The 15,732-nt window shown below is 38.0% G+C and overlaps 4 protein-coding genes across 4 annotated transcripts; 2 read left to right on the plus strand and 2 right to left on the minus strand.

Annotated features, from left to right (window-relative positions):
• Nucleotides 1-311: 311 nt before the first annotated feature.
• Nucleotides 312-8,402, minus strand: LOC131782009 (3-ketodihydrosphingosine reductase). The gene is made up of 11 exons (XM_059098719.2): nt 8,277-8,402; nt 8,064-8,153; nt 6,755-6,811; nt 6,559-6,621; nt 5,561-5,656; nt 4,937-5,050; nt 4,383-4,460; nt 3,625-3,708; nt 3,341-3,424; nt 2,575-2,676; nt 312-2,049 (listed from the first exon to the last, which is right to left on the minus strand). Exons 1-11 carry the CDS (start codon nt 8,379-8,381, stop codon nt 1,939-1,941), a joined length of 984 nt encoding a protein of 327 aa, XP_058954702.2. The 5' UTR covers nt 8,382-8,402; the 3' UTR covers nt 312-1,938.
• A 300-nt stretch (nt 8,403-8,702) lies between these two features.
• On the minus strand, nt 8,703-11,030 carry LOC131781992 (uncharacterized). Its single transcript, XM_059098698.2, has 2 exons — nt 10,796-11,030; nt 8,703-10,213 (listed from the first exon to the last, which is right to left on the minus strand). Exons 1-2 carry the CDS (start codon nt 10,943-10,945, stop codon nt 9,422-9,424), a joined length of 942 nt encoding a protein of 313 aa, XP_058954681.1. The 5' UTR covers nt 10,946-11,030; the 3' UTR covers nt 8,703-9,421.
• Nucleotides 11,031-11,259: 229 nt separating this feature from the next.
• Nucleotides 11,260-12,210, plus strand: LOC131781993 (peptide deformylase). Its single transcript, XM_059098699.2, has one exon. It carries the CDS (start codon nt 11,322-11,324, stop codon nt 12,000-12,002), a length of 681 nt encoding a protein of 226 aa, XP_058954682.2. The 5' UTR covers nt 11,260-11,321; the 3' UTR covers nt 12,003-12,210.
• Nucleotides 12,211-13,665: 1,455 nt separating this feature from the next.
• Nucleotides 13,666-15,313, plus strand: LOC131781994 (peptide deformylase, mitochondrial-like). The gene has a single exon (XM_059098701.2). It carries the CDS (start codon nt 13,698-13,700, stop codon nt 14,376-14,378), a length of 681 nt encoding a protein of 226 aa, XP_058954684.1. The 5' UTR covers nt 13,666-13,697; the 3' UTR covers nt 14,379-15,313.
• The last annotated feature ends 419 nt before the right edge of the window (nt 15,314-15,732 follow it).

Raw genomic sequence — 15,732 nt, forward strand, 5'->3', positions numbered from 1 at the left:
ATAATTCATCAACTGAGATCGACGAAAATTATCAAAGGACTGACGGTTTCCTGAATACTCTCACGTATTAAGTTTTATTAGAAAACATTATTTAGCTGCGCGGGGAAAATGCAGTTGAAAAATAACAAAACAAAAAGATTATCTCCAAATAATAAACAATTAGTTCATTGCCCTGGCATCATACACGTTAGGACAGTATTCATGTTTCAAAATCCAAAAATACGGAACAACATCCACAAAACCACCAACGATTAAAAAATTCAGTTGTCTCCTATAAAACGAAAGTATCTAACAAAAAAAAAGTTGTTTTAACTCTTTGACTCGCACGATCTGATCGTTAATTCCCCCTCTAGCTGCTGCGCATTTCCTTGTAAATAAGTTAAGAGAATTTGGAGCGAAATCAAGACAACAAATTCTACCTGATAAGTTGGAGTATTCTCATTACCTGCTGGCTGGATAATGTATGGATATTGTAGAGAGTAGTTACATGTTAATCATTTTCGGGAGTTTAAGGGTAGGGGCTGAATTGTTACTGCTATGGCAAAGTGTGAGTCTTTAATGAGCAAAATTTTCACACTCTACGGAGTATCTATCATCGATATTATTAAACGTCCAACTGCAAAACAAGTATTTAACGTTAAGTTATAGCATAACCAATACAAGAAGGTCTATTACTCCAAGCATGACCCACATCCTCCTCCGCAATTAATTGTCTTTTCTTTATCTGCGCTAAAGCATTTAACATACCTGTAGATAACAGTTAAAAATGCAATGACGGAGGGAAGAATCAACGTATTTCTGGAATTCAGGTTGAGGGTCACGTCTAGCAGACGACACCGCAGAATATGAAAAATTTTAACCCTTAGGGAAGAGATTAAATTTATTGTCAATACTAGTATGTTTATCCTCGATTACCGTTCGATTTCGCATCATTGTAATGTTTTATGATCCTACCCAACGACTTACATTCTTACTCCCTTACCACCTTTTCCCTAAAAATCTAGGTTGGCTTCCTTTCCCATTGCGAAGCTATGAAATAAAAAGCATTTATATGCTAAAATTATGCTTATTAGCACCACGATCTACATCCTTGAAGATCCAGGAGCTGAAAATATGAAGATAAACTCGGCCGTGCGGGAAAAACGACGCAATTCAGATAAAATGAGCAGCTCATTTTGTCTGACTCAGCTCGAGTATGCAGCATCTAAGAATATCATTCTCAGACATAATTGCTGGAGACTAGGATTGCTCTACATGCAGTGTGCTGAAGTGGAAAGGCTTTTGTTTGTCGTTGGTGTAATGTGTCTGCTTGCTATGTTCGCTTATTGTGTTGCCAAAAGGAGAAAAAGAAAAAAAAACATATCTTCCTGTAATACGTTAATAAATAAATAATCAAATATATGTACAAATAAATTAGACAGTTCAAGAATAAACCATAAGGAAATGAATGAATACATATAAGTATACAAAATATGTAACTACATTGGCCGATGCATGTATAATAAAAAACAGTGCACATAGATAGTACTACGTTATCGTACTCAACAGAGAGAACCTCTGGCTTAACCTTTTACGACGCAATGAGAGTCTACCATAAATAAATGGTCTAAGTTCGAATATCAACGTGTTCATCGCTTAAACTTACAAAGTACAAGAAACTTTGGATGTGTCATACACAGTAGAAACAAAGCCCCGAGGAAGCAATTAAAATTCCTGTACCTTTATTGGTGCGAATCGAAACTTTTAAATAAAATTGGCGATCAATTATAACGATTTCAGTCTTGAAAATATTTTGACTTTCGAAAAAAATTATTAGTTCTCGTTCCATGGCGTCTTCAGCCTGGAAAACGCCTCCACTCACTTGAGCTGGTATGCTGCTATCGGCCGGTATTTCAAATATGCATTTACTTTGACCAGTGACAGGGTAAGGTCTCGCCTCTACTCTGTCTTTTTGCTTTGTTCTCTCTTTTGCATCCCTTTAAACACAATACGATCATAATAATACAGATAGAATGCCAGCACAAATCTGAGTGGTCCCATCAGAATAACCTGCGAGGAGAAAGAAGATCAAAATCAACATACTTAATCAAATCCCACCGCTCAATATCGTGCGCATCGAGAATATGAAGTACGCTCGCGCTGTTGAATGAGATTACACCAATTGACTAACCATGTTATAAAACGGCTTTTAGTTACAAACATACATTTTCTTTTCCTACTCTAATATCCCAAAGGAGTTGATCATCCTGAACGTAATTATTTGTAAGAGGTGTTTTAAAGGATGCAGATGACATCGCCTCCTTGAACGGTCGCTTCCAGTTCCGTCGCCCTCAAGTGAAGTTCCGTCGCAACATTGAGATGGTTGGTTGAAGGTTTTGATACTAGGGCCGTCGTTAAAAGAACCATTAAACCTTTAAATAAACTGAGGCCAGTAGTTGGGGGCGACACAGCTTCAAGTTTGGGTCGACCCAACCGTATTTCGAGACATCGGAGCTTTCCATGAGGGCTACGGAACAAGGGGCGACCGTGCAATGGGGCGACGTCACCTATCACCTTTAAAGAGAAGCAACGTACTTGTGTTAGTAGCTCCATTAACGATGAGATCGGAGCCAAACCTGCTGTCAACGTGCTCACTACGTATCCATCAAAGCCACATGATATCATGAATCGTCTGTCCTGAATGACAAAAAAAAATGAATATCACAACCTGTTTGAGATTTGCCACTCGATGTGACAATAAACCGACAAAACATCTTGACAGACTTTAAAGCAATTCCATGGAATAATTTATCGCCTACCCCAGGTTTTTGGCAATTTTAACCATTTTCGTCTTAAAGCACCGAGAATTAATAGTGGACCAAAGAACAGCAAGGATACTAACAATAAAGCGTTAGGCGACCCCGCTCTTCAGAGCGGCAAAGACTAAGTTAACCGTCCCACGGGATAATTAATGACCTTGAATGCAATTACGATTGTATTAGAGGGAAAATAAATAAGCAAGAATTCAAGACGATATAGCTAAGGTGGTACCGTCTTGCAACTCACTAAACAGCAAGGAAACGATCATTACTCATCGCCTGAGGGGTTCGGAGTATTTTGATTGAGTCACAATAAAAGTTACATTCTAAACCTCTGTAATATTCGTATGATCCCCCTCATTGACATTCAATTGTCCACCGTCCCCTCCCTTTATACTCTGTCGACGACGACTGATCCCCCTTCCGGTGCCCCTGACAACCCTGTGATCCCCCCAAAATCCTCCATTCCCCAGATGTCTGGTCTTTAAAGGAAACGACCTGTAGCGAATTACCCTCCACAATCATGTAACATGTTTATATACCTTGATCCCTACAACTATGTTACTTGCAACTTGTTCTGGAGTAAAAAGACCTCCTGAGCTACTTATTAGATGGGTTTCTTCAGGCTGAAATGCAATAGGAAGGTTATGTTGTTAAGTTATTCATAGCCTTTAGTTTCCTTAATATGAAAAAAAAATTCATTTCAATCAATGATAAAATTGACAGAAAACATATTCAAAAATATTCAGTAAAGCTCCCAGACATATTGGCTATAGCACCCAAGTATGCTGAATCAACACTCTTTGGTCAGTTTCTGCTTTTTTACCTTGTTTTTATTCTCATTTTCAAATCCTGGTGTGTCTGTATCTGGTGGAAAAGCCACAGAGACAGCAATATCATAAGGCTTCACCTACCAAAATATATAAGAGTTTGAAGGGAGGTTAAATTTCTCCAAGATTTACCTAGTGCCAATCTGCTGCAATTACAAAATCTATGTTCTGCCCTTTAGCTTGGGAAAAAAAAAACAAAAAAAAAAAGCAAAAAATAACAGAGAGGAAGTAACTTTTTTGAGTCATAAGCTGAGGGCATCATCAAACCAGCACAAAGGAAAACAGATTGCTAAAATCAGAAGATTTACACAAAATCTTCAATAAACTCCCACACATCAGCTCAAACATGTTTTACATACTAAGCCAACATGACCTATAAGCGCTGCAGGAAATTTTTCAGCTCTGTTGCTTCAGCAGCACTAGCTGAGAGACTTAGAGTAATGTATAAATAAGTAATGGTATTTCGTCAAGTTTAACTGCCATTACCCATCTAGTATACTCTAGGAAAGAAAAATTATCCCTGTGAGAGTACACTGTCTTGCTCATGATCACAGTAAAACTATAGTAGAGTCTGGAACTCAACCCTTGTATGATCCAGAGTTCCATGACCTGGAGGCAAATGCATTTACCTCTAACAGTTATATGCCTGTAGTTATACCCATTTCATAAGCAATTAATCATAGAATAATTAATTCATATTGACAGTTATTAACAAGAGGCATGCCTTGGTGAAAAGAACCAAGGATTTAGATACCTCCATGAACAATGTTTCTGCAAAACCCCTAACTGCAAACTTTGAAGGTGAATAAGCTGTAAATCCCAATATACCAAACTGAAAAACACCAAGACAAAATCAAATCAAATAATCATGCACACAAAGAAGCAAATTTCCTGATTCAAATTTTCCCTTCCTTTTAAAGTAAGACATAGGCTCGATTACCAGCCATTGTTCAGGAACATGAGCCCACGCTCCTTCCCCCCAAAACCACATGGAGAAGAGGAGACCAGACACAAGAGAGTGGTGGAAGTCAAGCCCAAGTAAGACATTGATCAGGTGTGAACACAAATCTCTGTGAGTAAAATTACTTAATGAAAGACAGTAATTTATTTTAGACTAGAAGCTTTTAAATTTTAATATAAAGTTAGCTCAGTCTATAATTGTAGCCAGTGGCTAGTATCAAGTTATGGTGTTACTTTAATTAGAAATGTCTCAATCGCACCAGACAGCTTTCAACAAAGAGGGAGCTGTGAAGTATTTGACCATCATGAAATCGCCACAACTCACAATTAGAACCCTACCCTACTTACCTGCCCTCCTATTGACGATACAAACACAAGGTGACCTTTTCTCCGCTGCTTCATCCTTTTTATGACAGCATGACTTGTGAACACACTAGCCAAATAGTTAGTGTTTATCATTGCCTGTAAGATTTTACAGAATTTTACACATTTTTAAGTTTTGTTTTTTTTTCTTTAATAAACTGTCATAACCCTTGTAGAAAATGTGCAAAAGAATAAGAAGTTCCTGCCTCTGTAACTGAGACACCAATTATATAAGGGGAAAGTTAGGTTACTTTTACTACCTTGTGTACAAAGGTATTCATTACTAAAAGTAGAAAAAATAAATATACTTTTTTTCAAACTACTAGATATATGCTGAAATTCAGCAAACCTTAGCTGGTTTTAACATCTTTAAGTCTTCAAATTGAAAGAAGGAAATGTTGTGGGAAACCATCAAGCACCATATTAATCTCAATTTGGAATTTCATAAAGACATTCAATGGTGGTGCAAATTTTTGTGTGCATATAATGGTGTGTCCGAAAGTAAGATATGGTTTCGTAATAAAAGCTGTCAAACAATGCTTTTCTTCTGTTTTTGATAATCACATCTCAGACAACAATTTGATGATAAACTTTAGTCTCAAATTCAACCTTAAAATCCTCAATTGAAGTTTCTTCAAACAAGCCACAGACTGCAAAGCCAGCGCAGTTGATAAGAATGTCTATAGGGCCTAAGGCTTCAGATGCCTGCAAAACAAAAACAAACCAACAAACAAGAAAATTCATTATGTCTACCTTGCACTCTGATCACAACTATTTAAAATATATATAACACTATGTCTGAAAAAAAAAGTTATACTTCTGACAACTTATTACAGGCATTAGAAAATTATTGCAATAGATTTTTTTGCCAATGAAGGAGAGGAGCTGTTATATTTGATGCAGTTACTTTAAAACCAGATTATTCAAAAACACTATGTAACCCATTATATATTACTAAGATAAAAATAAATTCGTGAGATTCAATATATTTCACAGATGAAATTTTGACCAGTATGTCATAATTTTCAAAAAAAGTATTCGATCAATGTTGGTGCAATGTTAATGTCACATTTCACCCTATGACCCCTAAGAGTGTCTAGCATCTAATTTCTCCTTACAATATCACCCTTGAATCAAACATTAAGGTCATGAGAATAGAAGAAATGATCACCAACTAAAGCAGCTCCTGATTATTATAAGAATTCTCTTTGTTAGCACCCTTAGGAATGTATAGTGAATAGTATGGAGAATATGGATACTAATATGAGGGGGTAAAGGGTTAAGATGAACATGATTATTGGGCAGCCACAGTTGAATCACTTCAACTTTTCAAGCAAATCATCATTATTTTGAAGTAATAACAGCAACATCTTTTTAATAGAAATATTTCAATTGTTGAATTGTTTCAATATTAAATAGAGATTAAGGGAAGTGTCTGTTCTGTGTTTATTAATAGACACAAATAATATCAGAATGCAAATGTATCCCATGTCTCTAAGAGTCAAGGTAACCTACCAGTAGTTTAAAAAAAGAAAAGTAGTCTATGAAAAAAGTCATTTATTTTAGTGTTATATTTTTTTCTTTTATCTGAAAGAGGATGCACCTACCTGATCTAAAGTATTCTCTACATCTTCTGCATTAGTAGTAAGATCTACAGACAAAGCTAAGACCTGAATTGGAGTACAGACTTTCATGAATAAAGCAGTTAAAAAAAGTTCAAGTGATATGTTCATCAGCATCTGACACACGAAGCAAGTCTTCCAAATTAGAGATTAATTCAAGCAAGTGGAAAGATTATTGTACCTTCCTCTCTGGAGCTAGATGTTTCTTCACTTCTTTCAATGTTTCCTCTAGTCTACTCTGGAATGGGAAGTAATTCAAAATAAATAGTTACACTCTCATCAATCAGTAACAGAGAAATCAAGATTTTAGAGTAGAGAAACAAGTTCACAAAACATTCACATTAATTTTGGAGAAAGTACAGGATATAGCCAAGAGAGGTAGTTTATCTAAGAAACTGGGTAGCTCTGAGGGCCTCATAAGTTCTTTTAGATCCAAGGAAGATCAAGGCTTCCTCCCCCACCTCCCACTGGGAAATTCTTAATTTCTTCCTGTCATCCAGTTGCAACTGATGGAGCACCACCAGGATATTAATCATTGACATGCATCATAACTCCTGGAATATAATTTAGCCTGAAACAAGGGATGATTTCCAAAATAGTTACCCTCAACTAGCATTTTAGAGGTATTAGGGGATATAGCAAGTTGGTAACCTTGACCCTTTCCACCCTAACATCAGTATGCATATTCTCTATACTGCTCTCCATACATTTCCTGGGGTGCTGACAGGGAGAATTTGTTTAACAATCAAGAGCTTCTTTTGTTAGTGGTCATTTTCTTTATTCTTAATTGACCTTAATGAGGGATTCAGTGGTGATATTGTAAGGAGAAATTAGATGCTAGTCACCCTTAGGGGTTAAAGGGTCAATAAATTTGTTTTCACTCTTTCATGTTAGAGAGAGATAATATACACACCCTTCACCCACCCTACCCCCCCCTCTACAGTAAGCAACAAAAGAGGATAAATACTTCCTTGAAAAAAAGACAGTTGTAAAAACAATCATCTATCCATCCTTTTTTCACAACAACTGCCTCTTATATACGTTAGCCCTTGCTCTATTCAATGTTTAGAAAGAAAAAAAACACTCTTGGTGATAGATAGACAGCACATCATTTGTGAATTAGGGTGACTGGGGTAGAATCTAAAGGGTGAGAGGTACAAATAACCCAAAATTCAGAAAAATTGGTGTCTCAATCGTTTTGTCACTAATGCAGCTAAGCCTGTAATGAAAAGTTGTTCTTGAGACGGATGGGGTGTGGTCCTCAGGAGGGGTGCAGTGTCTGGGCTGAGCTAAATTTCCTGTAGCATTTGGTATCGTGATAGGAACGTAACCAATTATTTATTTTCCGATGTCACTCTCTATAATATATACTTATGAGAAACCCCACGTTACTGACGCGAACTGAGAGTACACTAGTCATATGATGATCAGCATGGATTGACCACGTGAACGCAAGTTATGATCGAAGACGAAAAATACATAAACCTTACCATATTTCGAGCGATAATTGTCACGTTGGCTCCACATTTGGCCAGTTTTATCGCTAAAGCCTTTCCAATTCCACTTGACCCACCAGTAACCTGAAACAAACAGAAGACAAAACACTCACCACAATTCACCACAATAAATTCAACTTTTGCGATCTGTTCATTCTCGTTTCCAGAGTTTCCGTCGAAATTTGCAGAAACAGTTTCAAATCTTACCACAGCATGAGCTCCGTTAATTTCAGTTTTCTTCGTATTCAAAATGTCAATGAGAAAAAGGCTCGATACACAGGCGAGAGCTGCAATAATGACCCACTCCAACATCTCTGTTGTCTTTTCATCCAAATGCCTTCTGACGAAAACTAAACAACATACAAAACAACTAAGAGAAATACCGCTGGCCAAATCTCATTCTAGCAAAGTAACGAGGGCGATTGACAGTCCAAGCAGGGCTCCCTCTGTCGTTGAGAAATGATTACCGAGAAGAGAAAGGGCAAGAAAGAAAACGAAAAAGGGACGAGACTGGGCTAATTTCTGACAGCTCGGGTTTCACTAGATAATAACTGCCCTTGATTTAGGGCTCAAGGTGACTCAATTCCAGAATGTGTTAACCTCTCATCCCTCGCTTTTTTAAACAGGAGACTGTGCTCACACATAATTGGGGTCACAGCTTTGACAAGTTGAACTCTAAAGCAACTATCTTTATTTCAATCTCTCTGTATGTTGACATATATTTTTTTCTAGCATGACCTTCAACACAAAATGTATATATACATTTGTAAATATCCAAGTTTATTTGCCAGCAACATAACATGAGTAATTGAAGGTGCCATTGTGGGGCATACTCCCCCAGGAAATTGTGAAAAAAAAGAAATTATTGCAGCAAAGATGTGCATCCCACATTCCAAAGTTAGTACGCCGGAAAGAGGTAGTAAATTATAATACAACGTTAATTAATTTTAATGCTACTTGATTAATTTAAGCAGCAGTTTGCTATCTTAAAATCAACATTTTAAATCACAAACTTTAAATGCCTTTATCAAATCACCAATATTTAAATTAATTTCTAATTTGTACTTCAGCAGAGCATGTTATTTAAAAATTTTAACTTCTGCATCAACAGCTTTGGTAATAAATATTACCTTTACTGAATAATAATGATAATAAATGAGTACATTGACAAAAACTACCAGCATTTATCAACAGCTTCAAATTGTGCTATGGTCCACAACTTCTGTCATTATTTTATTATCATTAATGTCTTTGTTTATATATTTTTTCTTGTTAACACTCTAGCAACAGTCTACAGTCACACCCCACATTGGTGTTTGTCTTTTTTCCTAATATTTAGTTTCCATCTTACATTATACATTGATGCTCAGATTTATCTGCCCTCCAGAGTATTGTTCTTCAATATCTTTTCTCTGATTGATAAGCTTAATAGGAAGTTCAGTGCTGTTTTCTAAAAGTCCATGTGTCCTAGAATCCCTTAGAGCAAACAGAGTAATCCCTGATTTGTATGCAGCAGGAATAGTGATGTGTGTTGTTAACAGCTCTCTGTGTTTAATTTCACTTCCATGAAGTAGAAGAAGTGTTTCTTCTTTTACCATGCGATTAATCTGCTCTTGGACTTTCAATTCAATCCACCTTTGATTTATTCCATCAGAGTTCCAAGAAGAATAGTCAATATTGTTACTCCATCGCCGTATGATGTCATGCCGGCGAATGAGAAGAACGGATTCACTGCAAAGCTGTTTAGATATTTCATTAAAGGGGCACACTGCCTCTGGATTAGTAAGATGAACCCCATTGCTGCTCACACCACAAATAACTTGATGATGCCAAGCATCTGGTATTGTTCCATCAGTCAAAGGAACCTTTTGACAATTTAAGGTTGCTACAGGTATGGCACCATGTACGAGCCAATATTTCAGCCAATTTTCTAAGTCAAAGTCACGTTCAGGGTACGTGTGAAAGAACTGCCCAACAATTTCTCCACAGGTTAGTTTTCCTAGGCCCTCGATGAGATCTATATGTGTTGTTCCCGCAACACTACGAGATGAAAGATATTGTGGTAAAGGAGCTTCAAGATCTCTTAGCTTGGTTTTTACTGCATTATTTGCCTCATCCACTGATGCAGATCTTCCAAGCAATTTCTAGAAGCAAGGTGTAAGGCGTTAGGAGTGGCATCATTCAGTTATTACCCTATTTTTACAGTTTTTTAGCCCAGCTAATTTCCCGTGCAGCAGGTGATTTTGTACTTTACATTTTGAAAAGTTAACCTGAAGTATAGGGCACCATTTTTTTCTCTCGATCGCTTCTCCGATGCAACTCGGCTGAAACACGATCTCCTATGAAATGGCAGACGATTTGATTGAGAAATAACAGATACATATTGTTGCCATTTATTGTAACATATATTTGTACAATTTTTCAACTGAAGTGCAATGATTGGCATTGTCCTTTCTGGCCGAAAACAATCTGAAGAGAGCGACAAGGCGTTTTTTTCGTTTCATCGTTAAGGTCACGCACGCAGGTGCCCTTATTTTGATTGAGGGTAAAAAGGGTACTATTATTTTCAAAGGCTCAGTTTTAGCAAATGCCAACTTTGAAATCCAACAAAATGACTTTACTAGCGAGGCATGTCTGGTCTACATGCTAGGCAACTAGGTGCTCTCACATACACTGGTATTCGCATATTAAACATACTCTACAGATGCACAATTAAACTACTTTACCAGAACATTTAAAACTGCTGTAGCTCCACAAGCAGATGCACCGACTTGTTCTATCTGCTTTTTAGCCACCTCAGTCTCGTCCCAGAGGACAACTCTCTCAGGTAGCTTAACGTCACTTAGCGCGTAAAATGTCGAAGGATGTGTCGCCATGTTTTGATCCCATCGAGGAGCATCAACAAATCACAATAGATCTGTGTAGGGGAGGAGCGCAGCTTGCAAATATTATCATTCCTCTAGGGAGGGAGGTTCAGTGGTTTCCTTTGACCTACCTTGCCACCATTTTTCACCCCTCAATTATAGACATTTTGAAGACATCTTCACCAGTTTTACTTAATTAAATAGGAAGTACTGTTTTAAACAAGATTTAGTGGGGGAATTTGAGGAACCGGCTCAGTTCAGTATTAACAGGCCCTAAAAGAAACTTCTCCGCAACCCTGTCCTTACCTGTGTCCAATTAGTGTTCCTGCTCAGGAAGAAACCGCTGACAATGAGGAGAGGAAAAGTTCGTTGACTTTGTCTCCAAAATATGGCCCTCTCTCCCTTAAAATTACCTAAGTTATGTGGTTCTCGTGCATATATTCTTCCCAAAGCTCGCCAAGTTTCAAAGTGGATTCCTAGCTCGATCAGAACACTCCTAAATATTGACAGCCTGCAAGCGCGACAAATAGGCGATCCAATATTACGCGAGGAAGCAGAGACAGTGGACATCACAACTATACATTCTCCCGAATTCAAACAAATGATTGAGCGAATGTTCAGGGTCATGAGAAAGGCAGAAGGTTTTGGCATCGCTGCGCCACAGATTGGAGTTGGACTTCGCGTAATCGTGGTCGAGTTTACTGGAAAACACATCAAAATGTTAAAAGACAAAGGAGCAACGGACAAAGAACTAAAACGTCTTGGGATTGCTTTAGTCCCACCGAAAGTTTTTATCAACCCTGAGTACAAAACAATCGACCAAACTCTGCTTGCGTTCCGTGAGGGGTGTTTAAGTGTTGAAGGTTATTCAGCGGTTGTTCCTCGGGCCAAAGAGATCGAAGTTTCTGCGCTTGATACAGAAGCTCGACCAGTCACGTGGAGAACTAGGGGATGGCCAGCGAGAATCATACAGCACGAGGTTGATCACTTAAATGGAAATCTCTTTATTGACTCCATGCTTTATAAATCGTTTCAAAAGAACGATTGGAGAAATTACACCAAGAAATAATACAGATATCAGGACATAAGTATGTAAAAGTATGTAAAGAGCAATGTGAGTATGCCCTCCCCCCCCTTACTAGACCAGGGTTCAGCAGAATATCACCTGATGGAGTTGTGCTTATACACAACATAGTAGATTCAATCCCCTTCTGATTTGTTTTCCTCTGACATTGTGTCACACAGACTATGAATTAAAGGAAGCATGTTCATGTGTTGCATTTGAGTGGTTATGTGCTGTAGTCTTCTCTCATCAGCAGGGAGCTATTCCATGTGATTCTCTCTGTGCTCAGTTTCCAATGACAAGCAAAAAAATATCGCAGTTGCAGTTAGCATGCCCTCATGGGCACTGCAGTACTAGGGGCAAAATCATTAGAAACAGGGAGGGATATGTGTGTTGGGGCTCTTGCTGGTTTTGCAGTTCATACCAGAGCATATTTTAGAGCTCATTTACAGCTGTTTGATTTATGACTGTGGGTTGTGTAAGACCCATGGGAGTAGGAACCAGCACCTGTGAAGGGTAGAGTTTTCATCTTTATGCAGAACTCAATGGTAACTCATAGGTTTATACAAAACAACTTGGCAAAACTTCTGAGAACTTATACGTCAATTATGCTTCAGCACATCCATCAACAACTGTAAATTATGAAACTGTACTTTTTCTTGTATTCCTGTTTGTGAAGGCAGTAGTTTACAAGGTACAAAAGGTGCCTGAAATCAACACCAGATGTATCATGGGTGTAACAACAAAACCATCCAAGATGCATTACCCATATGTGCAACATGGAAGACTGTCCCCATTTGAGCATATTTTTCAGTTCTTCCCCAACCCTTTTTTAAAAGTTTTAGGAGATATCCAACTAAATACATTTTAAAAACAAATTAGGGGTTTCACTGTCATGTAGCCATTTCTTAACACAGTTTTTGTTTTCTGTCATTCATTGTCCATGATTTATCATTCAAGTATCTGTTTTCCAGCTTTTCTTTCTCACATGTTTTGAAGCCCCTCTGCTTAGGAGAAGGAGCAACCTGGTGGATTTTATCGCTTCAGTACTAGTTAACTGGAGGTGGTCTCCTGAGGGAGAAGACCTTGTTGAATTATTGTTATGCAATTGTTCAGTGCTTTTGCAACAAATGAAAAATCCCCCTCCTTTTTGCAAAGAATTATTGTTCACTTCACTGGAGAGAAACTGGTGTCCTTCACACCAAACTAAAATGTATCATTGATCACACCCTCCTCTGCAAATGGGTGGAAAAAAGATGTTTTGGTGGTTCTGTCAATCAAAAGGTTGTCCACCCCCCAAATGGCTTCCATGGAGTTTCCAAGATAGGTAGCAACTCTCAAGTTCAAAGTAACTTCATTTAATTTGCTCATATTTTTCATTCATAACAGTTGAAGTGTAAGGCTGTTTATCTCTTACTCATAAAAGGTGTTGGAATCACTCAATTATGATTGCTCACCTTGATATGTACTGTTCCCCGGTCCCTTAAAATAGTTATTCCCAAATCACGCTTCAACCAGACCACCCACACCATAGTTCCATTTTGAAAAAAATTAAGGAGAAAAAAAGAGAGTTATAGGCCCACTTAGATCATAGGAGTACATTGTATATACTCATACATAACATACATTACGAGGGCAAAGTAAAACCGCTGACTTAAAGAAAGCCCTTGCAACTTTCATTGATGCATTTATCACGAAGTTATGGTTCTTTCTCCCACAAAACTTTCTCTGGTAGGATCTTTTTACGTTCAACATCTCATCAAAGCTCGAAAAGTTTCAAAATGGGTTCCTAACTCGATCAGAAAATTCCTCAAACTAGACAGCCTACAAGCTCGACAAATCGGCGATCCTACCCTTCGACAACAGGCAGAGAACGTGGACATCACAACTATTCGTTCTCCCGAGTTCAAGCAGATGATAGAGCGAATGTTCAAAGTTATGAGAAAAGCTAACGTTTCTTCTATCTCTGCACCACAGATTGGAGTAAGACTTCGAGTGATTGCTCTTGAGAAAACCGCTAAGCAAATCAAAGAGTTAAAGGAAGCAGAAGTAACCGATCAAGACATCAAAACTTTTGGAATTGTGAAGATTCCTCCCACAGTTCTAATCAACCCTAAGTACAAAATAATTGATTCTACTTCAGTAACATTACGCGAGAACTGTGTTAGCTTCAAAGGCTATTCAGCTCTCGTTCCTCGAGCAAAAGAAATCGAAGTTTCTGCACTTGATAGAGAAGCTCGGCCGGTCATGTGGAGGATTAATGGATGGCCTGCGAGATTGATTCAACACGAGGTTGATCACCTTAATGGAAAGCTATTTGTGGACTCCATGCTTCCTGAAACATTGATGGATGATAACTGGAGATCTTTTACAAGGAAATAATTAGGAGGAAGAGTGTTACTGTTAATAATGACGGCTGACTCTACTCCATGGTAGCACTTTTGTTAGTCTTCGCTGTCAGTGTGTTTCACTCCCAAGATCTAAATATTAATTTTCCATACTGTCACGCTATACATATCTTACAATTTTAGCTATGAGAATTTGGTGTTAAATAAAAAAAATCTGCTAGTTGATATCCTTCTTTCATCTTGTCACCTTTCTGATTGAAAATGTATTGATTATAAGGGGAAATTACCCTTCAGTCGGTTATTCCTGAGAATGGATTCGTTAACACCTGAGATCTGAGAATTAATTCTCCCCTCTAAAAGCTACAGATTTCTTTGTAACAGTGGTAGAGAATTTGGTGTTACATCAACTAAAGACATTCCAGCCGACACAGTCAACTATCATTATTTGTAATGTATTGATTTTAACTGTGAAGAGAAGTTGTAAAATGTAAACACTGTGAAAGGCCATAATAGCTCATCCCTCTGACTTCATTGTCAGGGCCACTCAAGTAATGCCGTTTACCCCTTGGTTGTATCCTCTAAAGCTGTTCCTTGGGGTGATGGGCAATGCTTTCTTCTCGGAAAGGAGACTGTAGAGAAAAAATGAATAGCAGTTTTTCTTATTTTTGAAATCCAGGCCCTGGGAATGATTCAGTTAATTTTTCTTTTCCTGCGTGTTTGTAGCAGCTTTATAATTTTTCTTTGTGCAGCGGCAGTACTTGTCAGTCTCTCCACAACAGCTCCATATGCTGCCATCCCTACAACAAGGCCAGCCAGCCATTCCACACATGCAGTCATCAAAGTGATATGCAAAAACACCTGTATGACCATTCACAGGTTTTTTCCGCTGGGGAGTCTTTACAGCTTCCCATGTATCTTCTTCCACCTTATCAAAACCAGGAGGTGGAGAAGCAGATCCCTTTTTAGCCATCTATTAACAATAAATAATAGCATGAATTTAGATATTAAAACCTATTGCCTCCCCCGAGAACATACTGGTAGACCCAAATTTGCTGCCACTTAGGTCCAGTAGGTTGGTTGCAAAGGAATGAGGTCCATGATCAAGAGATTTGAAACTGAAAGATGGCGGCCATTGCTAAGAGGGTATGTGGGGTTTGTTAAATAACTGATTCGAACATTCCAACTTCCCAAGTTCATTTGGGAGTTCCAGGTCAGTTAGAGTTTTAATCTCTGAGGTTCCCTATGAAATTTCTCAATCTCCCAAATATTAGTATAACTGGATCACCATGTTCTAAAACAAAAAGACAACATCTAGGAAATTTGTCTCCATTGACAGCTTTTGGAAACGATCTAGTATTTACATCCATGTATTTCTGGTGTGTTAAGCA

The sequence above is a fragment of the Pocillopora verrucosa genome, chromosome 3 (assembly GCF_036669915.1).
Source record: "Pocillopora verrucosa isolate sample1 chromosome 3, ASM3666991v2, whole genome shotgun sequence".
NCBI classification, from domain to species: domain Eukaryota; kingdom Metazoa; phylum Cnidaria; class Anthozoa; order Scleractinia; family Pocilloporidae; genus Pocillopora; species Pocillopora verrucosa.